The 27,079-nt window shown below is 39.3% G+C and overlaps 1 protein-coding gene across 3 annotated transcripts; it reads left to right on the top strand.

Annotated features, from left to right (window-relative positions):
• Positions 1–5,317: 5,317 nt before the first annotated feature.
• LOC149006529 (Cobalamin biosynthesis CobW-like protein) lies at positions 5,318–26,714 on the top strand. 3 transcript variants are annotated; one of them, XM_089165434.1, is made up of 9 exons: positions 5,318–5,596; positions 5,695–5,912; positions 17,566–17,680; positions 20,498–20,587; positions 20,789–20,974; positions 21,068–21,187; positions 23,674–23,784; positions 25,600–25,682; positions 25,800–26,714. In XM_089165434.1, exons 1-9 carry the CDS (start codon positions 5,432–5,434, stop codon positions 25,849–25,851), a joined length of 1,140 nt encoding a protein of 379 aa, XP_089021560.1. In that variant the 5' UTR covers positions 5,318–5,431; the 3' UTR covers positions 25,852–26,714. The 3 variants fall into 3 exon arrangements, with proteins under 3 accessions (XP_089021560.1, XP_089021558.1, XP_089021559.1); XM_089165432.1 differs by lacking the exon at positions 25,800–26,714 and having other exon boundaries at positions 25,597–25,781; XM_089165433.1 differs by lacking the exon at positions 25,800–26,714 and having other exon boundaries at positions 25,600–25,778.
• Positions 26,715–27,079: the final 365 nt, after the last annotated feature.

Here is a 27,079-nt window from a genome sequence, read left to right as displayed (position 1 = left end):
AGAAAAAAAAATTGTCTTTTTGTTTTAGGTTATCAGAATGTTCGATTCTGTATTTTCAATGGTTTTAGATAATAATCCATTTTGCTTCTGTGCTTTTCAGTAGGAGAAATTTTGAAAATTTTTTTTGGGTAGAAATATGATGAGATGAAACGCGGTAGCTCGTATATGGGCTAGAAATTCTATCTTCATTTCCGTTTTCCAAATTTCTAGCCATTTCTTTTTGGTTATGGAGATACTCAGATTGAAATGTGGGTTCTGTTCGGTTTCTGTTCCTTAGTTTATTCATATGTTAGATTTAAGATTCGAAGATTACGCGTTTGAATTGTTAGCTACATAGGAAGGCAAATTATTTGGTTCTGATGGCTTCAATTTTGTTTTGGAAAGAACAAAGTAAAGGCTCAGAGTCTGTGAGAAGAGAGGAGAGAGAGAGAGAGAGAGGTTGATTTGTAGAGGTAGAAACTGAGAATTTCTTTCTGAGAGTGAGGTTTTGTTTTGGAAACCCGTGAGACACTTTCAAATGCTAGGAATACATTTTTGAGAGGGAGAGAGACACAGAAGTTGATTGATTTGTAGAGGTAGAAACTGAGAATTCCTTTCTGAGAGAGAGCTTTCGTTTTGAAACCCATAAGAAACACTTTCAAATGTTAGTAAGACATTTTTGAGAGGGAGAGATATAGAAGTTGATTGATTTGTAGAAGTAGAAACTGAGAATTCCTTTCTGAGAGAGAGTTGGTTCTGTTTTGTAAACCCATAAGAAACACTTTCAAATGTTGAGAATACATTTTTTCCAGCGGCTGAAAGCCTGCAAAGGCATGTGTAATTTGTCTGCAAAAGCCATTCTGAGTTCCCCTTTTTCTGCAAGTTGGGATAAACTAGTTGGAAATGATCTTCCCCACTTGATCTTTTTGCTGTTTCTAACTCTTCTGTTGGGTGTTCATACGTACTGTCAAATACCCATAGCTGCTTTTAATAGGGAAATGAGTTGGTGTTCACCTGGCTTCAATGGAACTCCCATGTGGTCTTTGGCTTTTGATTTTGGCTTAATTTGTGGTCTCGGCCGCGCTTTGTCCTACAAACCATGTGCCCACACCAACAGTGGTCCGGAGTGATTCATGCTTCTGCTAGTCAAAAAGCTTTTTCATGTTTCTTTCAACTTTGATGCTAAAGCTATTTATTCTCCTCCATCAAAAGCTCTTTGTTACTTACATGAAGCTGAACCAATTGAGCTTATTTATATTAAGGGAACCTGAGCTTTGTTTTGGAATCTAAACGATGCTGTAATAGACAGCGTTTAACGTTTCTTTTGGTTGCGGGCCCTAGATTCCAAAACAATGCTGGTTCCTCTGGGTTTGGGGGGTACTATTTCATTAAGGTGGTCCCTAATTAAAGAAAAGCTTGGAGATGGGAGCCTTCGTTATTATTATGAATAAATTATTATCCCCTTTTGAAAATATCAACACTAGTTCATCACTTCATCCTCAAGGTTGGGTTCGGCTGGATGAAAATCTTTAGGGTACACTTAGGGGTGCAAGTTTGGCTCTAGCGGTCCTAAGCCGCCCTAAGTTCGTCCTGAGCCTGATTAGGCTTGGGCTAAATATTTTGGCCCTAAGGGTGGGTTAGGACCAAAATATTATGTCCTGAACTAAGGCCAAGGGCAGGTCTGAGATTACTCTTTGGCCCGTCCAGCCAGTCCTGGCCGGTCCCTGATTTTGACCCTAATCTTGGCTCTAATTATGGCCCTGATCTTGGCCCTAATTCAGACTTGATATTGACTCCGATCTTGGCCGTGATTTGAGTCTAGACCTTCCACCCATTTGGAGAAGAATTAATTCTAATCCACATGGGTGAATACTTGACACATGTCAAATTTAAAAAACATGATCATGTTCCGTAGAAAATTAATAAAAATAAATTATATCCTCATTACCAATGTAATAAGCATCCATATGATTTTGACCCGATCCTGACCCTAAATTTGGCTCTAGTCTTAATGTTAATTTGACCATGATCATGTATTAGATTTTTATCCTAACTTTATATTAACATTGATATAACTATAAGTCTTGATTTTGACGTTTAGTCATTTTGATTATATAAAATTATGAGTTCACTTTTTATATTATTTTATGGTAATTTTTATTTTTCAAACTAATCATTTATAGTTTTCAAAAAACATTTGACTTTTTTTTTTACTAAAGGCGAGATAATATATTATAAATCATAAAACCTAATCTATAGAGAATTAATATCTAACAAACCTAAACCCCAACTTCTCATCATGAATATTGACATATTTCTTTTGCCTTCAATATGATATTTCAGAAAAACTTATTAAGACGAATAGTTGTGTTTGTAATTAAAATATTATTTTCTTTAACTACAAAAAAAATACCAATTCTAAATTATCATTGATTTACTTGTTAACAAGGTTTTAAATATGAATTTTTTTTTTTTTTTGTTGAATAATTATATCAATGGGAGAGGTTTTCAATTTCCATCACCAAAGCAATGGGAGACTTTCAGAGCTCAATATAGAATAATGGAGTGTGAATTTATTTATGTTTAAAACAATACTATCAACTTATTGATTATTTTAGCATTTTGTAGAAGCTTGAATCATTTTATAGTTCTAAGAACTTTATATTTAGTTTATTTGTGATAATTTTTATGTTTTTTTTTTTTTTTGAATTTACATTTAATATTTTAGGTTCAAGGATAGAACCAATTAAGGCTAGAGACAAGGCCAACAAGGCCAAGATAGGGTCAATCACGTCCAAGGACCGAGCCAATCAGGTCAAGGCCAAGGATAGGGCCAATCAGGGTCAAGCCCAGTTAGGGCCAATAAGGGTCAGGGCTAGGGACAGGGCCAATCAAGGCCAATCAGGTCAAGGCCACGGCCAGAGCCAATCAGGGCGGGAATGGGCTTGGCTTGGCCATGTAGGGCTTAGGGCTAGGGACAATAATCCTTGGACCTGAACTAGGGTTAGGACAGGAATGGGCTCAGATTAGAACATATAGGGTTGAGCTTGGGATTGCAAAAGCCGGCCTAGCCCGGCCCTAATGCAGCCCTAGGTATACTTAAGAAAATCATGTTTTTATTTTTCATAGTTCGGTTATAATGAAATTCAGGGATTTCACTTTTTTTTTTGCTTAAAAACATGGATTAAATCATTCGTGGGTATTGGGTGAAATCCATGGATTCCACCCTAAGTATAAAATGGATGAAATTTGTAAATTCACGCGGAGTTACCAGACGGAACTCTACAAAATTCAATAGAATTGAGGCTAACCAAATAGTTAATTTTTTGAACCATGATTCCATAGATTTGAATTCCCTTTTCATTTCAAATCCCTGGATTCATGTAACCAAACAGGCCCTTAAGAAGACGTTCAATTTGAAACGGAATTAATGAAAATAGACACATTCTATTCAAAACCAATAACAAGAACTTGGTACCTTACCGAATCCAAATAGTTACAAATGCATCTGTGATTTTTGTGAATGCACAAATGTTTAGCGTTTTTATAGTAGGGATGAAGTCCAGATATTTTATCCCATATCCATAAATCTACATATTCATGTTTTTAGTGTAAAATGATGAATCTATAGATTTCATGAATCTAGAAATTTTCACTAGCAAACAGGTATAAATCTCGCATTCATGAATCGAAAGATTTCAAATCTCTGGATTCAAGTAACCAAACAGGCCCTAAAGCCATTTGTGAGAGGTGTGAATAAAGAATGAGAAAAAATAAGGAATAAAATAGGAAACTTAAGAGAAAACAAATAAGAATAGAAATATGAGAGAATAACTAGGATGGAGTTTATGGATAGTGAGTTAGTTTCTAATTAAGATTTAACTTTTTATTTTTTAAAAGTAGGGGGTTCAATGGTAATTGTTGGATAATAATTAAGAATGACATATACACCCATCATCTTTATGTGAAATTTTTTAATATGGGAAAGGGGGCAAATAGTAATATTTCACATGTGGAGTAAGAAAAATAAGAAGAAAAAAAAATAAAGTAATCAAATTTAAAAAAAAGGGGCATAGCCCCATTGCCCCTATTTGGCTCAGTCACTGCCCAACCCTGATTCCTGTTGCAGAAGGAAGGAGGTGTAGGTCCTAGAGCTTGTTAGGCTAATCATGCAATTTTCTCTTTCTCATGATGTTCCTTCAGGTTTTCTTTCTTGATCTCTGGTTTTTTGGTGTGGTGGGAAGGGAGTGGTTGATGATTGAGAATAAACCTCAATCTGCAAGTGATCACAGGTGACACGTTAGCAAAGTTTATTCTTTAGTCATTGATCGATAAGGAAGGGAGAGAGAGAAGAGGGGACACTCACTTCAATTTTCATCTCCACTTGTTTAAATTGAATAAATATTTATTAATTCAAAGGTATTCCTTTTGTGTATCAAACTATATATCAATCCCAAAAGAGACGAATTTCATAAAAGGGAAAAAATCTACATTTTTATAGAACAAGAACCCAACAATCAATCATAGCACGACATGAAATTTAAAATGGTTTTTGAGTTGAGGATTTGTTTATGAAGGATCATTCAGTGGAGCCTTAGGAATGAGCTTGCAATTTCTATGTGGATGGGTGCGAACCCAAGACCTCCCCATGGGAATCTGGGTTTTTAACCGCTCTACTAACCCACCATTGACAAATCCAATATCAATTTTGTTTTGCATGAAATTTTAGTTTTTGTTGTAGGATGCTTAACTTTTTTTTTTTTTTTTTTTTTTCTTGCATGTCATAAAGCGTTAATCAACCCTAATCTAAACATTAGTCCAAACCATTAGAAAGCCCAAACCCAAACTGCACTAAACCAAAACCAGCCCAAAATCGTTATTACTAATGGTCCGTGTTTGAGTTGGGTGTTTTGTATCCCGAACCATTAAGCCCAGCTTGAAACTAGCCCAAATCGGACTGTTAGACACCTCTGATTTACACCCCAAAAGAAAAATAAGGCTACATTTGTTTGCAAAGGTGGGATAGGAAAGAAAAACATGTAGGCTCCATATATAGTGGAGTGAAGAAAGAAAATAAATGAATGAATTTTATGAAAAAATGTTAATTATAAGTCTCACACTTTATTTTTTTACACTATTCCTCAAAGTCTCACACATTTTGTAGGGTTTTGAAAATGATTGGGACAAGTTTTTAACTTTTCTACCCCAAGCAACCAAACAATCTACATTTATTGGATTAAATTTTATTTTTTTAAAGAATTTTCACACCCCAACTTTTATTCCACGCAGCCTAAATAAATAACGTTTTGATTTATTTTGGGACGAGCGTGACGTTGAGAATTTCTCAAAATTCATTTACCCCTAGCCGCCCCTGCAGCAAAATCAGTTGAGGCTACCGTACCAGTTCCATCCTGAAAATTTTCAGGTAGCTCTCACATCCTCTGGTAGGATCATGGAAGACGACGACGATGCGCCACCCCTTGCAGTTCAGATTGACGAAATCAACGAAACGAACTCATATGAACCATCTGAAACGTCCGAGAATCGAAGAATAAACAGTGAAGATTCGGTCGGTGTCACTATTATTACTGGTTATCTCGGATCGGGAAAATCAACTGTAAGTTCGTCTCCTGATCTGCTTTCTTCAAATTCAAGAGTTAATCCTCGATTATTGTGCAATTCATACGTACTTACATTGAATTGGTTGCATTCCAGCTTGTTAATTTCATCTTGAATGCTCAACATGGTAAGAAGATTGCTGTAATCCTGAATGAGTTTGGTGAGGAGATTGGAGTGGAGCGGGCAATGATAAATGACGGAGATGGTGGTGCTCTCGTTGAGGAATGGGTGGAGCTAGCAAATGGTTGTGTATGTTGCACCGTTAAGCATAGTTTGGTTCAAGCTTTGGAGCAACTCGTACAAAGGAAGGATAGGTAATCTTCTTTAATCTGTTAAATGGTTGTTACTGATTTAATGTGGGGCATTATTCGAAGTGTCTTAATTTGATTAATTGCATAACCGCAACTAGAACTTGTTGATCCATTCAGAAACCACTGGGAAGTAATTAAGTTGTTGGTTACCATATAACATTGGGGAAATCTCTCTCAGACCTCCTTTTTTCTGTCTGTTTTTTCCTTTTGGAATATCCTCTGTATTCTAAATGAGAAGTATTAATTTCTAATGTTCAAGCTTTGAGCAAGGAAATTTTGTAATCAATATCTGTACTGACAGAATGTGTTAAGAGATGGAGAAGGATGACTGAATCTCCCCCTGCCTCCGGAGACCTTCTCCCTCCTGTCTCTCCGGCTCCCATTTCCAGCGACCTCCATCCCCTCCTGACCCAACCTCCCTCTTTTCCTCTTCACCCGACCCCCTAGAACTAGGTTTCCTTGCACGTAAATCCCTCCCTCTATTGTTGATGGCTGTGTCACTGCCATCTGCCCGGCTGACTCTCTTGATGAAGATGCATCCAACTGGAGTCTCTATTTGGTGGGAAACTTCCTCGGCTCCTGTCCTCCCTTCCACATCGTCCAAGCTTCTCTATTGAAGTGGTGGAAGCACTCTGGATCCTTAGAGTTTTACCTTCTTGATCATGGTTTCTTCCTGTTTATATTCTTTTCGAAGAAGACATGCCATGGGTATGTGAAAGTGGGCCTTGGATGATCGGCAACTGGCCTTTGTTCCAATGGCAATGGCATTGAAACCTGCTGCTCACTCATCAGGATCACTCTTCTGCCCCCCCCCCCCAGGGATCTTCATTCCAGGTCTGTCGATGGATTGAGCATTTTAGGCTCTGTATTAGGCACTCCTTTTTTTCTTTGACGTCACAACACTGAAGAAGGACTTGCTGGCGTTTGCTCAAATATGTGTAGACATCTTTGCCAAGTCCCCTCTCCCCTTCTCGATCTCCATTAAAGAGAATTATGGGCACAACTTCATATAAGAGGTGTGGTTTGACTGAAAATCTCCTTGTTGCCTTCTTCGTAAGAGTTTCAGACATTGCCCCTATGTGAAGGATGACCTCCCCGTGGCCTCAAAGCCTCAACTTAGAAATTCCTCCCCCGTCCATTGGTGATTCCTTTAGGGCCTGTTTGGTTATATGAGTATGGAGATTTCAAATATCTAGAGAATTCAAATCTATAGATTTCAAATCTATGGAGTTATTATTTATAAAATTAGATGTTTGGTTGTGGAATGAAATCTGTGGATTCATCCTAAAAAACTATTTGATCGACGTGATTTTTGTGAATGTGCAAATGTATAGCTTTTTTGAAATCTCTGGATTTCACCCCTTACCCATAAATCTACAGATTCACGTTTTTAGTGTAAAAAGGTGAATCTCTAGATTTCATGAATCTAGAGATTTTTACAACCAAACGGGTATAATTCTCAGATTCATGAATCCAGAGATTTGAAATCTCTAGATTCATGTAACCAAACAGGCCCTTAGAGTTCCCCTTAGAGGTAGATCCAACTCGTGCAGTGTTCAACCTCTCCGGCTATGATCCAAAACAAAAAGGCAGCCTTGACCATAGACGCTCTGCTTGCAAGCTCTGCAAGTCAAGCTTGGAGTGCTAAAAATCGCTTTTCGGCCCTGCCAAGGAGGCTGACACTGAATCCCTCCTGGGGGCTGCAAATCAACGTTGCTTTTTCCCGTCACACCTTGACTCTCCAGCGACCTTGCTGGTCTCTGTTCTCTTTGTTGAGCTTGTCAACCCTGATGCTGCAAGCTTGCTTGATCTTGAGCCGTCAATCTCTTTTTTTATCAGGTATTGTCTTGCCTGAAACCACCCCTTCTTCTTGTCCTTTACCGCCTCCCTCCCTTGCAACGCCTCTGCTCTAACCTTGGCTGCTCCTTATTAAGACCTGCCTTAGATCCCCCTTTGTGTAAATCCCTTACCTTCCCTCCTCTCTCTTATCCCTATGGTGCCCACGTAACCCTTTGAATCTCTCTTCTTTCCTATTTGTCGTGCCCGCTGTGGCCGTTAGACCTCCGCTGCGCACCCCTATTGGGCGAAGCCCAACTTAGCAACCTTGTCTTTTCTTGCATCGGGGGTCTCTTTCGGCTCGCGCAGAATAAGTTGTTGCCTCTTCTTGCTCTACCCCCCCCCCCCCCCATTGCCCCCTCTTGTAGTCTTTTGATTCAACCCCAAACTGGTCCAGCCCAACCATTTTGATGGCTAACCCCTCCCCTTCTCCCCATCTAGCTTGGTCCACACTGCCCACCTCTCCCCCTTCTTCCTGTCTCACTTGTTCTTCAGACCAACTCCCATTTCTATTCCCTTCTTGGCCCATTCTCTTTCTCCTTCTATCGGGGCCCAATCCTTGCTCTCCCCCCCCCCAGCCCTCCAATCCTTCTCCCCAGGCCCTAATTTTGGAGACTTCAAGTGGCATTGATTGCAGGCAGTTTTGATGTAAACTGCCACAGAGAGCCCCAAAAGAGCCAAAGGGGGCCCAAACCCATTCGAAAATAGAAGCAAGATTGGGGGCCCAAACCAGCCCAGGGGCAATATGATCTTTATCCACCCCTGAATTGAGTCCTACCTAGTTGGAATGAATCCGACCACTTTTGTGGAGTTAATTTCTGTTTTTATTTTGTTATTTGGAGTCCTAGATTAAAAGATAAGTGAGAGTTTCAGTTTTGGCCAAAGGGGATCTTATCTTTTAGAATTGTTTCCTACTTGAAATTTAATATTTGAGTCCTTATTTGGTAAGTCTTTTATTACTTAGAGTCCAAGTCTTAAGGTAGTTAGGTCCCTAGCAGTTGAGGAGTCCTAACTTGAGTCAGTTTTGTTTTGAAGGCTATAAATAGCCTAGAGTCGATGAGTCAGTTGGCTTGATTCCCCCGTGTTATGAGGTTACTTAACAAGGTGGAATAACTCAGAAGAAAACGAGACTTTGAATAAAAGTTGAATAAGAAACAATATAATCTACCAGAGTAGTAGGTGATTCCTACGGCTACCCAAGAGCAATGGCTCTCACATAAACTTCTCTCTATATCCTTTCTACTCATCCTCCCCCTATTTATAGCAATTACATTCCTATCGAATTAATTAACAAAATCAGCCTACTTCGATTAGGACTCTTCAAAAGAAACCTAAGCGTAATGTAACTCTAACCTAGATGTATTATGACTCTTGACTCTCTAAATCTAATTCTAATAACCTTAACGCAAGGACTCTTCATGCTTCAAATTTGCTAGTCGCTTTGAATGCACTAGGACTCTGCTGAAAACGACGGACTCTCTTCACTCTTCAAACTGTCAATCGTTTCCTTGGGAGTGCTTTCCTTGTCTAATATAGACTCTTGATATCGGGGGCTTATCAATACTCCCCTCCAAAAGTTTCACCTTGTCCTCAAGGTGAAAATCTGAAAGTGGACCGTATTTCAGCATAAGATTCCCAAGTATTTTCACAAGGCGGCGTCCTTTCCATTGAATCAAAACCTCCAGCAACCCTTGAGTAGAAAGCGAATGTTGAGCAAGGCTTCGGTGTGAGCTGCAACTCGCCATTTCCCGCAAACAAGTTGGAGCGGCTGCGGCTTAATTGCTGCCCGTGCCCTTCAAGCGTGAAACGTGAAACACCGGTGGATCCGTGAATCATCGGGTAACGTAGACGATAGGCGGCTGGTCCCAGCGGCTCAATGATCAGGTACGGCCCATAGTAGCGATGGTGAGTTTCTCATTGGGCCGTTTGGCGAGTTTCGAGCGATAAGGTTGTAGCTTAAGAAAAACTTCATCCCCCACTTGATAATGCACTTCCCTACGCTTTGAATCCGCGGAATTGCACATCCTATCTTGGGCCACCCGCAGATTTGTTTTGAGATCCTCCAACACCCGATTGCGCTTTCGGAGGAACACATCAACCTCATCCACTTTAGATCGACCATCCTCCCAACACGGAAGGGGGGGTCTCGTCCATACACAACCTGAAAGGGAGTCATTTTTGTGGCTGAATGAAACGTCTATTGAACCAATATTCGGCCCACGGTAACCAATTAATCCGGTCCTTCGGTTGGCGGCGCAAAAACATCGTAGGTAAATTTCAGGCTGCGATTTACCACCTCTGTTTGACCATCCGTTTGAGGATGGTAGGCCTTTCTGAACTTGAGGTTGGTACCCGCTAATTTAAAAGCTCCATCCAAAAATTACTAAGGAAGACACGATCTCGATCGGAGACGATGGTTCGAGGAACCCATGCAGCGGATAACCTCCTTGCTAGCGAGATAGCCACATCCTTGGCGGAATAAGGGTGTGAAAGAGCGATGAAATCGCGTACTTGGATAGCCGTCAACTACAACAAGCACGGTATCTCCACTCTTAGTCTGGGTAACCCACCAATAAAATCCATGCTAATGTCTTCCCAAATGCGATCTGGAATTGGTAGTGGTTGAAGGAGTCCAGCGGGTTTCATGGCTTGATATTTCTTCGCGACAAGCATCACAACTAGCCACAAATTCGAGGACCCCTTCATTCCTACCCGGTATACCACAGTGCTAATCGCTGTAAGTCCTCAAACCCGATGCCCACCGAATGGGGTAGAATGATACTCAGTAATTTGGGAATTAATGGTGACCCATCGGGGATGACTAACCGATTCTTATAAAGTAAGGTGCCCTTTTGAAGCTGGTAGTGTAGTCTGGATCCCTTCACAAGGCTTGAGCGATCTTCGTAGCGGTCCGCTGTACCGCTGTTCTAGTCCCTCACTTTCCTGCCTTCTTTGTTGTCATCGAATAAGCTGCTTATCATCCTGCGACCTTCGGGAGCATCCGCTTTGTTTTCGCTACCGGACGATACAATATCTCAAAATCAAATCCCAAAGTTTCAAGACCCACTTTTGTTGATCGTAGCCACTCCTGTTCCGCAAATATTTCGACTTTTCGATCCGTTCGTTCTTTGAAATGTCTCCCCATCAAGTAATGACGCCATTTTTGAATGGCAAGTACTATTGCCATTAGTTCTTTCTCATGCGACTTGGTTTGTGCGCGGGACAGCACTTGGCTCCGTAGGCATGGGATGGCCCTCTTGCATCAAACCCACCCGCCCAAAACCCGCTCGGTCTCTACCAAAACTCTTTCTGAAATCCGTCACCATCTGGAGCGGTTGTCTGGCTGTCTTGGGGCATTACGCCGTCGTTGCCTCGTTACCCCACCGAATGCATCTTTCTTCAATAAGTTTGTGGTGGGCGGCAATTTTACCATAATTTCGGACGAATCTCGGTAATACCGTTAATCCTAAAAACCCTCGCAAGGCTTTAAGATTGGCGGTTGGGGCCACTCCACCATGCACTTAATCTTCCGTGGGTCCGCCGTGACTCCGTCTTTAGATATGATATGTCCTAAATACTCCGTTAGCAACCCCAAACATGCATTTTTTCGGTTGACTCAGGTGGTGTTTGTGAAGTATAAAGGTGGTTCCAAATGGGCCACATGTTCCTCCATGGTCTTGCTATACACCAAAATATCGTCAAAGAACACCAAAATAAATTTTCCAAGTGTTCTCAAATACCTCATGCATTAGTGATTAAATGTGGCTGGAGCATTCGAGAGCCCAAACGGCATCACCGGGAACTCGTAATGCCCATTATGTGTCGCCGTCTTTTCTTCATCACCTTCCGTCATTCTAATTTGGTGGTATCCTGCTTTCAAATCAGCTTGGTAAATACTGCTCCCCTGCTCATCCAACGGTTCTCAATTCGAATGGAAACTTGTCGCCTGTGAGTTTATTCGCACATAGTCCACCCGCCATCCGCCATCCTTCTTTCAACCAACGATCTTGGTGGTAGGACTCACACTAGGTCTCCAATCCTGCTGTTCATTTCTGTACCAATCTTTCGACCTCGTTCTTTTGAGAATGTGGGTAACGATAGGTCATATTGGTGGGTTACTCCTCTCGCTAACCGTATCGTGTCTTCTTCCTTCTTGCCTTCTTGTTCCAAATAATTGAGCAAAGTCGGTTAATAAATGTGACACTGTTTGTACTCTCTTGTACCTCTATATCGTCTCCCATCGAGTTTGCTTCCATCACCACCCTTACCCTTCCACTCTTCATGTTGTTTCTATCCCGTTGGATCCCCATTTAGTTTCACTCTCCCTTCTCAAAGCTCTGGTTCTCGCCCATTCTTGTACTTCCCCTAGTGTCCCCATTCTACGCCCAGATTATATCAATGCTACCCAAATTGAAAGGGTAAAAATTTTGCCAAAGACCTCCCGCCTAGCTGAATCGATCTCCAATCCCCTACCTTTGCTAATCGTCCCATCGCCCAAGCAACCTGATTTTTTTTCTGTTTCCAATCCCACGGCTCCACCAACTCTTGGCGACAAATTGTGCGTTGCTCCCATCGTCGATGTGACTTCATAGCCATTTATTTGTCCCGTTAGTTTCTTGTGTGGTGTCGTCCCACCAGGGTATCAGTTCCTCTCAGCACCGCTCCATATCTCATCTTGATCACTCCTTCCGCTGCTCCTTCGGACTATCATCGTCTTTCCCTTAGTTCTTCCTCTGGCCTTTGGGTATCCTCACACGAAACATATCCCTTTGTCCATTTTATCTTTGATTTCTTCCTGGGATAACCAACTCTCTGCTCCCGTCGCGCTGTGTTCGTCGTTTAAACCTTCCTTATTTGGTTTCCACCACCTTAAGCTTTGGTTCTTCCTTCCCTACCTTTGGTTCCTTTACTATTGGTGTTGGTGGGCTGAGTTATAACCTGGGTTAGTTTTGGCTGATTATCTCCAAAGTTTCTTTTTTTCCCCACTCCATTTTTGTCCTCCCGCTTGCCTCCTTATTTCCCAAATTGTGAGCCCAAATAATCGAACTTCAGCCCTTACTTCTTCATTTAAACCAGCGAAAAACACCCCCTTCAACCATTCTCCATCTACCGCTCCGGCTGCTGCTGCTAATTTCTCAAACCCTTCTCTATATGCTGCAAACGTTCCACTTTGCTTGTGATTAATCAATGCTTCTTGGGGAGTCTTCAGTGTGCTGAGTTAAATCGATAGATCATTGATTCTTTCAAGTTTCTCCATGATGACAATGGCTGCTGCGAGTTCTCGGAAGCGTATCCATCCTAGTGCTGCACCTTCAAAACAAAGGGTTGCGGTTCGAGGTTTCTCTTCATCGCCGAGTTTGTACGGATCAAAGTACCTTTCAGCTCGTGCGATCCATCCCATCGGATCTTCCCCCGTGAAAATTGGCATCTCAAGATGTCTAGGAAGGAAGTCTCTCGGTTTCTCCCGGTTCGATCGTACGCTTGCTGTGTCTGGAACTCCATCGGTTCTAGTCACCTCCGGCATTAAGGTATGCATCTCTGCTGATTTTCCTTGCGATAACATGAACCTTAATTCATCTCTAAACTCGTCATTGGCCTTTTCTCCTTTCTCATGTTTTGTGCTAGGAGTCCCACTTGACCTTGAATCTCTTTCACGATACTTTCCAATTCCTCTACCCTCTGCTCCATTCGACTCTTGACCATTCCCCTAGAATCGATGGCTCCGATGCCAATTTGTTAGGTACCGAATGAGGTTACTTAACAAGGTGGAATAACTCAAGAAGAAAAACGAGACTTTGAATAAAAGTTGAATAAGAAACAATATAATCTACCAAAGCGTAGGTGATTCCTACGGCTACCCAAGAGCAATGGCTCTCACATAAACTTCTCTCTATATCCTTTCTACTCATCCTCCCCCCTATTTATAGCAATTACATTCCTATCGAATTAATTAACAAAATCAGCCTACTTCGAGTAGGACTCTTCAAAAGAAACCTAACCGTAATGTAACTCTAACCTAGATGTATTATGACTCTTGACTCTCTAAATCTAATTCTAATAACCTTAACGCGTAGGACTCTTCATGCTTCAAATTTGCTAGTCGCTTGAATGCACTAGGACTCGCTGAAAACGACAGGACTCTCTTCACTCTTCAAACTGTCAATCGTTTCCTTGGGAGTGCTTTCCTTGTCGAATATAGACTCTTGATATGGGGGGGGGGGACAAAAACATAAATATAAAAAAAAAAAAAAAAAAAAAAAAAAAAAAAAATAAAAAATAAAATAATAAAAAAAAAAAAAAAAAAAAACACTTCTTCTCCTCCCCCATATAAAATATTAAAAATAATATTTTGTGTGTTGTGTTTTTTATAATAAAATGGGAAAAAAGAAAAAGGGGGTGGTAATTTTACATTCTTACTTATCTCTATGATAGTGTGACGCCAAATAAGTGTCTTGTACTCTTGTGCATAGATCAGTAATCAGAATTGATGTATCCATTTTTCCCTTTTTTTAACCAAACAGTGGCAACATGATAAATTAATAGATCTCATTATTCTGATTTCCAAGTCATTGTTTTTTTAATGATTCATTGATTAACAATGTTGAATATGGCTCATGCTTCACATTCTGTTGCCGACAGGCACTTTGGGCCTCAAAGTTCATTTGCAAACTGGGCCTCGATTCCGAAATGGCTCACATATTTAAATTTATATACGGCATTGTAGAATAAATTACTATTTAAAAAAAAAAAATAATAATATGCACAAATTATAAAATGTAAAAAAAGCGGTTACTTTAGCATCTAGGAGGCAATATGGCGCAAAAGGCGGCAAAGCGGTTGCCTAAGCAAAAAAGCAGCAATAAATCATCCCGTAAGTTAAGCGGTTAAAAAACCGCTTTGCCGCCTAGGCGGCCGCTTAGGACGCTTTGATAACCATGCCAGCAAGCCTCAATTAGTTTACAAGTACTGTCCCTCCCCCTATTGCCTTGACCTAGAAAGCTACCCATCTCCATTGCAAACATGCCCTGCCCCTTCCCCTTCAGTCTCAGCCAGATTCTAACCATTCCTTTACCAACCATAGCCCTCTTCCTTCCCTTCTTCTTCCCTGCGATACAGCACACCCGTCTCCCTATTACCCCCTGATTCCCATCCCCTTTAGCCCCTTTCAACCTCCACTAGCTATAGAACCTATTCCGACAGTTACTTGCCCCATCAGCCCTATTTACCCTAACCTGGAAAATTCTGCAAGTCATCTTCTTCTTTTAGATTTCTGCAGAATTTTTAAAACTCTAAGTTAATAAATTCTCAGACCTGAACTGCCAATTACAGCAGTGTTTTGAGCTTAGAATAGCCCATAACCACCTGGTTCTGCTTTCCCCTTTTGCTGGAGTTTCCTGGGCAAGCCCTAAGTCTAGGAAAGTTACCAAATTACCCCTAACCCTGGACCTGGTTTACATAAAATTTACCTCTTGTAATTCCAAGCTTAGGGAATCTTCCGACTCTGACACCCTTTCTCCTTTGCTTTGGGATTGTAGGAGAAGGAGTTGATCCACTAAAGGGTGCCACCACCTTGGCGAAGACTTTATTGTTGAGCTCAAGTCTTCTAGGAAGAAGAAGAAGAAAATTAGGAAAAACTAGCGTTGTTCCTTGAGTTGTCTTTGCTCATTGGTCTCGGCCTTAGTGCCTAATTCTTTTTCTTTTCTTTAAGGCCTTGTTGGTTTCGGTAGGGCTTTGCCTTTTGCTTTTTTGTATACCAACCCCCCCACCCCTTTTTCTCGTTTTTTGGTTGATGAATTATTTATTCACCCAAAAAAGAACATTGGTGAAATACTAGTTGGAAAAGAAATTCGAATGATACTTCTAGTATCTGCTATCCATCGCTAGCTTGCACGACCAACTACTTATCCTTGATGATTTATCAAATTACCGGTGATACTTCACTTTTTATCAATTAGCTGATTGTCAACTGAGATGATTTGAAGCAAATTTCTGAGAATGTGCATTCTAATTTTTTGAGTATGTCATTGTTTATGGATTAAACATGCTTATTGTACAATGACAAGAAAAAATTTCATGCTGTTTTGTTTGACAATGGGGGCAGGAAATTATTTTGATAGTTTTTCAATTTTGTATGGGGAATAGTGAAAATGTCACGAGTAGCCCCAAAAGCTGTCTTGCCATTTGGCAAGGAATCTTACCTTTTCTTGTGAGATTTGTCTTGGGAGTTGGGACTTGCCTAGAGTAAATATTGTCACGAGTCCCACAACTTCTTGGCAAAACAAATATGAAGGATTTTCTTCTTCTTATTTTTTTTTCCCATCAACAACCAAACACCATAGCAATTTTTTGTTTTTTCATTTCATATTTCATTTTTCTTTCTTTTCATTTCTTTTCTTTTCTACCCATCTCTTGCTAACCAAACACAGCTGTAGAGAAGATTTTTACCCTCTTAGATAAACTCAGCAAAACAGTTGAAGATAGGAAAAGAAAGAGAAAAAGAAAAGAAAAGAAGAGGAGTTCATGTAGCATCTACACAAAGCCTAGATACTTCATCCCCTCATCGATCCAAGCTGCCACCAAGAATTCAATAAAACCAACATCTACATACCCAAATTTTTGTTCAAGTTTCAAGTTCAAACAAGTTGCTCTTTTAAAAACCTGCAGCTATCTTCTAGAAGAACACAAACAAGGTGTTTATTATTATTATTATTATTATTATTATTATTATTATTATTATTATTATTATTATTATTATTTAATGGAAATGATTCTGCCCAGCCCTCTCTAACCTTAGGTCTTTGTCCCCTTTGGACCATATCATTCCCATACACTAGTAACAAAACCATCTAGAACATGGTTGCACTCTGGTTTCCCCCGAGAAGAACCAAATTTCAGATCTATCATCTTAGCATCAGTTTTGGCCTACTTTTTGATAGGATACCCGATAGCTCTAAAATCCATTTTTGGACACTAGGATCCCTGACTCTAAAATCCATCTATAAACCCTATAATCCAAAATATTCAGATTTCATCTAAACCTAACCCTAATTCCTGACTTCAAATTTGGTGCTTATTGGATCCTAGAAGAACTAGCTACTAGTTGATCTCCTATCAATCTAGGACTATGTTACTCAATTAGGCTCTGTTGCATCTCACAGTTTTTGGCATAAAATTTGAATATCCATTAAATTTTTGACTTGTTCAAATGCTACCGGCTACCATCTTATGGAGTGGTTGGATGGTTCTAAACTCTCATTGTGACTCTTTCTGAGACTCCTTGACCATTTGATGAGCTGCAAAGACTCACACGACCATTAATGGACTGATTTTTTATTTTTACTGAAATAAACTTCCAAGACTTTAGATGGCTAAGTAGATACTGCTTTTCAAATTCTGCACAGATGCACTAATTAATTTTGACCATGACCCGGACTAGCTTGGTGAACAAGAAAACTCCCAGACCTAGTTGGTCTGGCCTGAACAAACTGAACCTTGTTTAGTTGAACCAGAACATGTTCATTCAAGATCCAAGGCTGAGGTAGAGGCCTGATTTTTCCTTGTTGCAGTAATCCTTAGGGTAGAACTTATCTGCATCAATCATTATGGATTCACAGCCATATTTACCTATATATATATATATATTGCATTTTTATTGTTCATTTCCTTACATCTTAACCGATCAATATATTCCTAGCTAGTATCCTGCATGATAAGGGATCTTCCTGGTGCTCTCATATAGTTAGTATGTCATCTCTTGTTTTTTATTGCTAGTTTTCCAAATAGCTTATGTTTTTTATGTTAATTGTTTTGGTGTGAACAGAATTGATCACATCTTACTAGAGACCACAGGATTGGCAAATCCTGCCCCTCTTGCATCTGTTCTTTGGTTGGATGATCAACTAGAATCGGCTGTCAAACTGGACTCTATTATCACTGTGCGTTTCCTTCTATGATGATTGATTTATTTATGTCGCCACTGGATGCTTCCTCTGGTGGATATCTCATTATATTTTGTTATGTTTGAGTGACATAATCCTGGGTAAGAACTCAAGGTTAAATGAAAAAGTTACGGTGTTTTAGATCACTTGTTCATGCCAATATGTGGCTTTCATGCAAAGAGTGAAGGGGAAATATGGGAGTTAAATAAGAAAAATGTGACTTCAAAACACAGTTGTTATTGTGTTTAAGGCAACCCACACATTGGAGGTGGGGAAAGAAACAGGGAGACACCGATGTACTAACTAGGTGCTCTACAAAGCTTGCTTGGACAACTATGCTTCAAAAAGCTGCACCAACAAGGTGGGTTGCCTTGAAACCAATGCTTAAAATTGCTACAGCAACAAGATGCCAAGGTTGCCTTGACAGACACCTATGCTTCAAAATGCTACATTATAGGATTAGAATAAAATCAACATTTGAATTCTAGCATAAAATTTTGTTCCCTCCAATTTCCTATGCAACAAAGTTTTTTTTGATGAAGTTAGTGTAAGAATCAATTCCTGAGTAGACAACTAAGAACTGATCATACAGTGGAATCACTTTCTTAATCACCAGTAGGTTACAACATACAATTCAGCTATAAGATCATAAAAGCAAGATGTCTCAATACTATGGACTCTTGAGAATCCAAAACACTGCATATATGTGATCTAACCACCAATGAAAGAAACAGTATTCAATTCAGATCAATCGCATGATATTGAAAAAACAAAACTTTCCTGAAACCAGATAATAACAGAATTAGTGACTTGGAAAACCCAGTTGGACTGAGAGATTGATTGTAGGTTCTTAGAGATAGACAACCATTCAACAGCCTCATAAACTAACAGTGGGATTCTGAGATATGAAAGAATTCCAGCATTGGTAACAAAGCCACCTCGGATGGGGAAGCTCTTCCAACCAAGAGTAGATCTAGATAAGTTCTCAAATTCTAGCCTATTCTGATGGCTGGACAATGAAATATGGAGTTCCCGAATTATGAAGAAGGCTTCAAAATAGTAAGTCACTGAGACCAGCTTATTCAGCCATGAGATGAAGCAGCAATTGCCACTGAAGGAAGGCCTTTGGAAGGGTTTTGGTCTGTCAAATGACGGGCTGAATCTGGTAGTTGGATCCAGTCCTGTCCTGGGCCTGAAGTTTGTTGTGGGAATCACAGTTTCAAATGTAATTGCAGGGTTTGATCTTTAATCTCCCATTAATTCTCGATGATGTAACTCCAGCAGTATTGCTGGACTACTGGATGCTTTCAGGAGTTAGTTTTGTCATATAACAGAAAATAGGAAGTATAAGGAATCAATGGATAGAAGAAGAGTGGAAGAAGGGACAAAAGGAGTATGCCAAAAGCCTTGGTCTTTCTCTCACGGACTTCAAATAGGTCATCATTGGCATCTCAATACACTATTGCTCACACATAAAGCAACAGCTTCCCCCCCCCCCCCCTTCCCCTCCCTCCTCTTTACCCAAAAAAAACCTCCAACTTTGGCCTTTATCAAGACATTTCTTTATTACATGACAAAACATCTATTACAAGAGTCAAAAAAGAATTGGGTAAGGGGAAGAGCATCTCAGACCTGGGTCACTCACCATGGCTATCTCAGCTGTTGAACATGGATTACACTCCATAACTGATGCTGCTAGGCCACAAATTTGATTTCTTTTAAGTCTAATGTATTGTACTGAGAAGGCCCTATTGGCTAAAACCTTTTAGAAAAGAAACTATTGAATAAAATCTAAGCAATTAAAATAAAATATTATGCTAAACATCAAAATTGGAACTCCTGAAATAGCAAAAACTGATATTAGAAGCTTCGAAATTGAATTAAAATTTACTCTCTAAATCTGAAAATAATTGCTAAACTATCACAGCATTATGATAGAATCTTTCTTCACTTAATGAGCCCATGGATCTTCTAAGAAGCATTCCCAAATAAAGCATATGTTGGCTGACACTACTCACCTGAACAATGTTGTGGACTTTTCTTCTTAATTCACGCTTTGCTGTCTTAGTCATACTTCATCTGATCAACAAAAACTTGCATCAGATTAGGATGTCTCATATCAATCGCATTCCATAACTTTGCTGGGCTGGTTTTGGGGCTTTTCTTACTGGTACATACAAGCACGCAATCTACCTCACTCCTAATCTAAGATCCTATCTTCTTGAGACATGAAAAAACTGAACTTATGACTCCAATATTTTATTACATACAATGGAAAAAAAAAGTTCATTTTCTATTACTAACTAATGAGTTCAAGTAAATAGAAACTAAAGCATGACAGCATTAGAATAGAATTTTCCTCTACTTTACATTTTCTATCCCAAATAAAACAAACAATGACCCCATTGCTGTTCACATAAACAGTGCTGCTCCCAAATTTTGTTTTGGTCCTTTTCTTCTAAATGCGTCGATCTATATCAGAAGTACTCTAGGGTAGTTTCTGGTCTCAACATGAAGCTCGGAAGGGAAACTGTTTCTGGGAGAAGATTTGTTTACTGCACTAGTAACAAGGATTGTCTGTTTTAATTATACCAATCCTGATTGATCTGCATACTAAACTCAGTTCAGTGACCACTAATTCTGATATAGATTATGCCATCTAAATAAGGATTAGCCAATATTTAAATCCTTGATAAGTAACTTTTTATGATTAGATGGTTTATCTTAAATGGATGCACTTTTCATGGTTTATCTTGCATCTTTTTACTTACTTTGCTATGCTATGTTCTCATTTGAAATCACCTACCCAAATAGGTTGTGGATGCAAAAAACCTTCGACTGCAGCTCAATAAGCAGAGCAGTTCATCTTCGTTTCCTGAGGCATCCCTTCAAATAGCATTTGCAGTAAGTGTCTTATGTTTTATTCCCTCATGTAGGTGATGTAGATGTATGCTGGGAATTGCTTCTACCGAAACTCCTCTTGTATCTTGTAGTTTATTCTTCTCTTAAAATTAGCTGTTATGCCTGCATATTTCTACCACTTGATGTAATTGACATGATGAATGCAGGTAGTGGGATGTTTATTAGTTTTGTTGTTCCATGTAGGATATGGTAATTCTTAACAAGATTGATTTGGTCTCTTCTGATGATTCCAAATCAACAAGTGCAGATGTTATAGAAGAGCTTGAAAAGGAAATCCATGAAATTAATTCTCTTGCAAATATTATCCATTCTGTTCGGTGTGAGGTTGACTTGTCAAAGATATTTGACTGTCGGGCCTATGATGCTGTGGTTAGTTGAAAAAAACTTCAGTCATGTATGGCTACCTTTTCTACTTCTATTGGCATTTCATTTGCTTAGTTGGACGCATTTTTGCCTTAACAGCATGGCGCTCACTTGGAAGCTTTATTGAAAGACAACCAATCTACATCTACTATGAATCTTCATAACAGTGGGGTGCGGACCTTGTGCATTTCTGAGCAGCATAAGGTTAATCTGGATAAGGTATGTGAACTATTGCCTAGAAAGCTATGCTATCATCGTGCTTCTTACAAGCAGAGATATAGGCTTCAACTTATTTAGATTCTTTAGTCGCATTTCTGAGCAGCATAAGGTTAATCTGGATAAGTATTGTGAACTATTGCCTAGAAAGCTATGCTATCATCGTGCTTCTTACATGCAGAGGTATAGGCTTCAACTTATTTAGATTCTTTATGTCATTGAGGTGGACTGCAAGCTCAACTCCGTATTGTGCAGAGTTCTCAGGGTGATAGTTTTGTTCTATTCATGAGATCATTAATTTGAGGCAATGCTAGATTTTTTTTTTTTTTTTTTTTTGGCTTGGGAATCTGCTGCTTGACACTGTGTTGTAGATTGAATCATAAAGAAGAAAAGGACCAAAAGCAGTGTTGTGAGGCCACTATCAACAGAGGGTTGTAAAGAGATGCTCACATTACTTATCAGAATATTGTATAATAATCTCTATTTTGACTAGTTTATATTTTCTTGGATTATTGTTTACCCAATAACTATAGTTTTTATTTTTCCAGCAAGTAGAACTAGTTTATATTTTCTTGGGTTATTATTTACCCAATAACTATAGTTTCTATTTTTCCAGCAAGTAGCCAAGCAACCTCCCAACATTTCCTTGATTGCTAAATCTGTAGTGACTATGATAAGCATTATAAATAAAGAGAATGGGCTCCTATGGCCACAATTTGAGTTTGAAAAGGGGGAGGAGGGAGAGTTGTTTTACAAACATGCTGCTGTAAGAGACAATTGCTCTAGGAGAGAGTGGTAAGATGCCATCGGTGGGAGTGAAAACCTGGTTTAACACCATTGGTGATAGACCCATCCCCTATCCCGTCTTTCCTTCTCTATTTTCTGTTTATTCTTCTGTTTTACTTTATTTTTTGTAATTAAACCTATTTGGTGAAGCATTTGAAGGCCTCTTGCTATCAAGTTAGTCTTGGACAGCCTATTAATCTTGACTGTGAGATAGGTTAACAGTCCCTATTAGTTGAGTGGTCATATCTGAAAAGATAAATTCTTTCTCTCTTCTATCAAGTTTCAATTTTTTGGACCAAATTTTCTCCTCCTAATATGGCCAAGCCAGTGGAGTAAGACACCTAGTATGATCAACTTGGTGAAACTGTCTCTCTTATTTTTACCAGGATATGATTTCATGTATGAAGTTTCGAATCAGTATGAATTTGAGAGTTGGCATAAAATCTTCAAAAGTTGGTGTTATCTCCATTGCAAACTTAAGAAGTTCTAGTAGCCCAAGATGCTTTTGTTTTTAATTAATTCTACTACTAAACATTGGGCTAATTAATATCAGTTTGCTCAACTTATGGAATGTCTGCTCAAACCCTATCCCTATGTAAATTCACTTATCCCCCTCGAAACCATGCAACATCTAATTTTGGCACTTGGTTTCCTCTTGGTTTCTTGTGAAAGTGAGCTGCAGTTTGTTGAAACTGCCAGTTCCAATTTCCAACCAAGTTCTTGAGCTGTGATTACAACTAACCCAATCATGTCATCACCTTTAAACTTCACTTGAAAGCTTATATTGAATGTATTTGGCCGTCAATATACTGGCACAAGTTGATGGGTGGATCTGCAGTTCCTGGGTTTAAAGCTGTCAGCAAGAAATACCAGGGAAGTTGAACCATGGGTTATATTCTTGTTTTCCCGAGCCAGAAACTGATAAAATAGCAGTAGGGCACGCTACAGGGATTTAACAAATGTTCTAGCAGCAGCAATGATCTTCGAATGCCTCAGAAATTGAGTGTAACAAAGAACAGGAAATATAAACTAAATCAGTCGATAGAAGAGGAAGAAAAAGAAAAAACAATCTCTCAGACTAGTCATCTGAGGCCTTTCAATTGCCGCATCTCAGGGGTTTGGCAGAAAGCAGCAAAATCATCTCCCATTAAAATCATGGGAGGACTCCTTAACTTCCAATATAGAACACCCAGCTCTATTGCTGGCCGGAAAGGCCCACGAACCTGTCAAACTAATTAGTGTCATGGACCTGGCCCCTTTGTTCTTGGGGCTATTTTCTGGCCTAGTGACATGTCTACATGAGGTTTCCCTTCTGTGATATGCTGGTGTATCTGTTGCCTCAGTAATCGAGTCAGGGAGACATATGCGAGAGTTTAAATGGCTCTGTCATCAGGGCGGATGCTGATTCTGCTGGGTCTAGCTGTCACCAGATATGGGTAGAATGAGAAGCTCATAGAGATGGAACTGCCTAGGGTAGACCCAGTTATACCTACAACTTGCATGGCTTGATCTATGTTGCTTTTTAACTTTTTTTGCTTTCTGTTTTCCTTTCCTTTCTTTTTGAAAGGCAAGTTGAGATTGCATTAACAGTGTCGAAAAAAGGATATCTAACCTCTGATGAGAAAAAACATTTCCTCTATAAATCAATTTCTTGATCCTAGGTATGCAATATTCATTTATCTGTTTTCAATTTCATTTTTCAGTTCCGTTCATGGCTTGAGGAGATTCTTTGGGAAAAGAAAGATGGCATGGATGTTTATCGCTGTAAAGGAGTTTTATGTGTCCAAAATTCAGATCAACTGCATACTCTACAGGTTAGATTTGGTCATAGAATTACTTTATGTTTTTGCTGAAATTTTTTAACAATGGATTATTCACTTTGAAAGATAATTGTCTTTTTTGTGCTGTTTTTATGGCTTAGAATCTAAATTTTGTGCTTTTGGTGTTCTACCTTCTGACTGTTGTATCTCACCTTTTGTTTCCCTTTTCTGAGTCTTACACCTCAATATTCTGTCTCTTTAGAGTGTTGCATTTATGGGATCTAAAAACTAGAGCATTTTAGGGTTAAAAATATAAAACCGTGTTTGACAGAGGCCCTTCAAGAGAGGAGGGGATGAATTAAGTAAAAAGGGTACTTAGGATTAGCTTAAAATATAAGCATCTCTTTTCCTCATCTATGCACACCCATCTTTAGTTGACTCGGCACAGCATGGGACATGGTTATATTTGAGGAGTTGGCCACCCTTCTGCCAATGCTCATTCAAGTCCTGGTGTTAGTGTTTCAGGGTTTTAGGGGTAAAAAGACTTGGTACATCAATATGTGGACAAAATATTGTTGCTTCCTTCCTTAATCTTGATATGGGAAGATATTTAGTAGATCCTATTTTGTGATGCATGTCTTGGCTCCTTTTGTGAAGATTCTCTGTGCGGTTATCCCTCCAATTCTGCATCATTTTGGCCTTTTTACATCATAATAAAGCATAAAAGCAGTTTCTCTATTGATTTTGTGTTTCGGTCATGGCAATCTGAAACTTAATTTGGAAGCATAGGAAGTCAACTTTCTAATATTTAATGCTGTGCCATAGATGGTTGAACTTGCATTAACATAACAAACAAACTTGACATCCGGTGTTGCCAATTCAGCTTTTCAAGTCTTTTTATCTACTTAATTTTCAAAATACTCAATTATTGATGATTTGTAGTGAAATTGTACTTCAGTAGATAGACATATAGTCCATATATATCTGCACAACAGAACAATGTTTACCCAGCTAAATGGTCTTTTTGCATTTTCTTACGTCACTGAAGAAGTTAGGATTTGACAAAGTTCCAGTTGAACAAGTTTTCATGTTTATCACAAGGATGCAAATCATCTATTAGAAAGAATCAAATAATAGACCATTGTTGAAATGCTAATCCTGCGAGTATGGAAGTCCTGAGGAAAAGCTGTGCAGTTACACTTGCATCACTTGGTAATAATGGATTTAAAACAGATAAGTGGTAAACCACCCAAATCCTATTTTACCATCAAAGAGTCCATAGGCTTGAGTTGGCCTGCCTAGTATTTCCTGAAACTTACTAAAGCTTGCAAAAATTTTGGTACTCATCCTATGCCAGAATGATAATTGAAGTCAAGTCGCTTCAATTATCAAGTCAAAACAACTGATACTCTTTGACAGGAAACCATCTTGTGATACTAGCAAAAGTTACATACTTCTGAACAAAAGCAAGCAAACCTTCTGTGCTTATCTGTCAACTTTTCCACTATCACCCCCAAAAAACCAAACTCTGCCTTACGTAAAGTTGCCAGAGTTCGATTAACCTCTGGATTTTAGATGGATGCTGGGTTTGCTGAATCTCACTAATAGCACTTAGCCTAGTCCAAGTTCTGTAGAGATTTGTAGTCCCTCGGAGTGCAACTCCCTTATGAGGTGGAAGACAAGACAGACAGATTCTTCATGTCAAACAAAGGCTCCAAACCCAGTCCTTTGTGAATTTAAATGAAATGGACTTTGTTTAACTTGAAAGGTAGATCTAATCTGAATAGGTAGTAAATTCTGTGTCAGAAATTTCTTATCGAATAATTGTGTGGCAGGGGAAATTTAATATTTTAAATGTGCTATTAGCAGGCAGTGAGGGAGATATATGAGATTGTTCCAGCTCGCAAATGGCAGCAAGGAGAGAATCAGACGACCAAGATCGTATTTATAGGAAAAGCCCTAATCCTAAATTTATTTATTTATTTTTTCCCCCGGCTTTTCTGTTCATACATATCCTTCTGAATGCACAATTTTTTATGCTGATGGTCTTGATCCTTTCTGGCTGCAGGTCAAAGTCTAGATGAAGATATTCTCAGGAACACCTTCATAGCTAGTACTTAATCACATGATGGTGTCAACTACAACCAATTGTGAACTAACCTGTTTGGCTGATCAAATGTTGTGCGGAACCCAAATTAGCACTGATTTTAATTAAAATTCAGATCTTCTATAGCTCTACGATTTCCCCATAGGTGTTATCTTCCTTCTTACTTCTTTGTAGTAGTTCATGTAAGGTCAGGCTATGCAGAATCTGAAAACCAGATTCAAGAGGCTGCTAAAACGTACAGGAGAAAAATGGCTGTCTAATAAGTCACATCATGAATTCAGGATTCCTCTTCAATTCCTACATGCCAAACCATATTTTGTCCAAATTTGAGTTTTAATTATTTGTCGATGCTTGCCCATGAAAACAAAGAACGTTCAGGGTATGTGTTCTCTCACAAGACAAACCACCCTTGATTCATTGATATGTTGAGAATTGAATCTGGAAATTTGAAGAATAAGCAAGCAAGAGTTGCTCCATAAAATGACCTCATCGGTAACTGTTCTCAACAAGAGAACTGCAAACATCCTGTGCATAGAGGAATAGAGGCACCTGACCACGGCTACTTGCTTTGTTTAGGCAAATGTTACAGTGATGCAAACATTTGAGACGATAAAAATGATGTTTGGGGTGCACAGTGAACTTAATGATCTTGGTTTCAGAATGTGTCGAAATTTATCTCCAGAGCGGTAGTTGTTTTGTCTCAAGTTCTTGTCAGTTTTAAAGATTGAGAGGGGGAAGAACATTTATATGCCTAGCTGCCTTGTTTATACAACAAGGGTAATACTCAGGTTTTTCGACTTGGTTTCTGGGGAGGTTGGAATGCCACTTTTGGTGTTCTTGAGAGATCATGTTACTTTCTTTAATTACACAGTGAAAATTTTCAGCTTTGCCCGTCGATGTTGCATGTGTGCATCTGTGTGAACCATGCCAAATCTCTATAATATTTTACTTCTTGTTCATGTTTTCTTGGTGTTCACTCTAACAAACCACATTCTTATTCGCGCTCGAACCATTTCCATTCCCATTCAAACAACCTTGTCAGTCTCCTTTCTTCATTTCCCCACTGTACCTTAAAGGGGGGGGGGGTTTCAGTTTCACTCTCCCTGAAGGCCTCAAGCCTCAAGCCTCAAAACATCTTGTGTTTCCGAAACAACCCCAGCAGCATCAATTACAGATATCCACTGATCCCAACAGCTTTTGATTTGAATAGTTGGGAGTCCCTTTCTGCAGAGTTTACTGCCT

The sequence above is a fragment of the Hakea prostrata genome, chromosome 8 (assembly GCF_041222555.1).
Source record: "Hakea prostrata isolate BN-2017 chromosome 8, UWA_Hpros_2, whole genome shotgun sequence".
In the NCBI taxonomy this organism is placed as follows: Eukaryota; Viridiplantae; Streptophyta; class Magnoliopsida; order Proteales; family Proteaceae; genus Hakea; species Hakea prostrata.
Note: the sequence above shows the minus strand (reverse complement) of the source record. Positions and strands in the feature narration are given on the sequence as shown.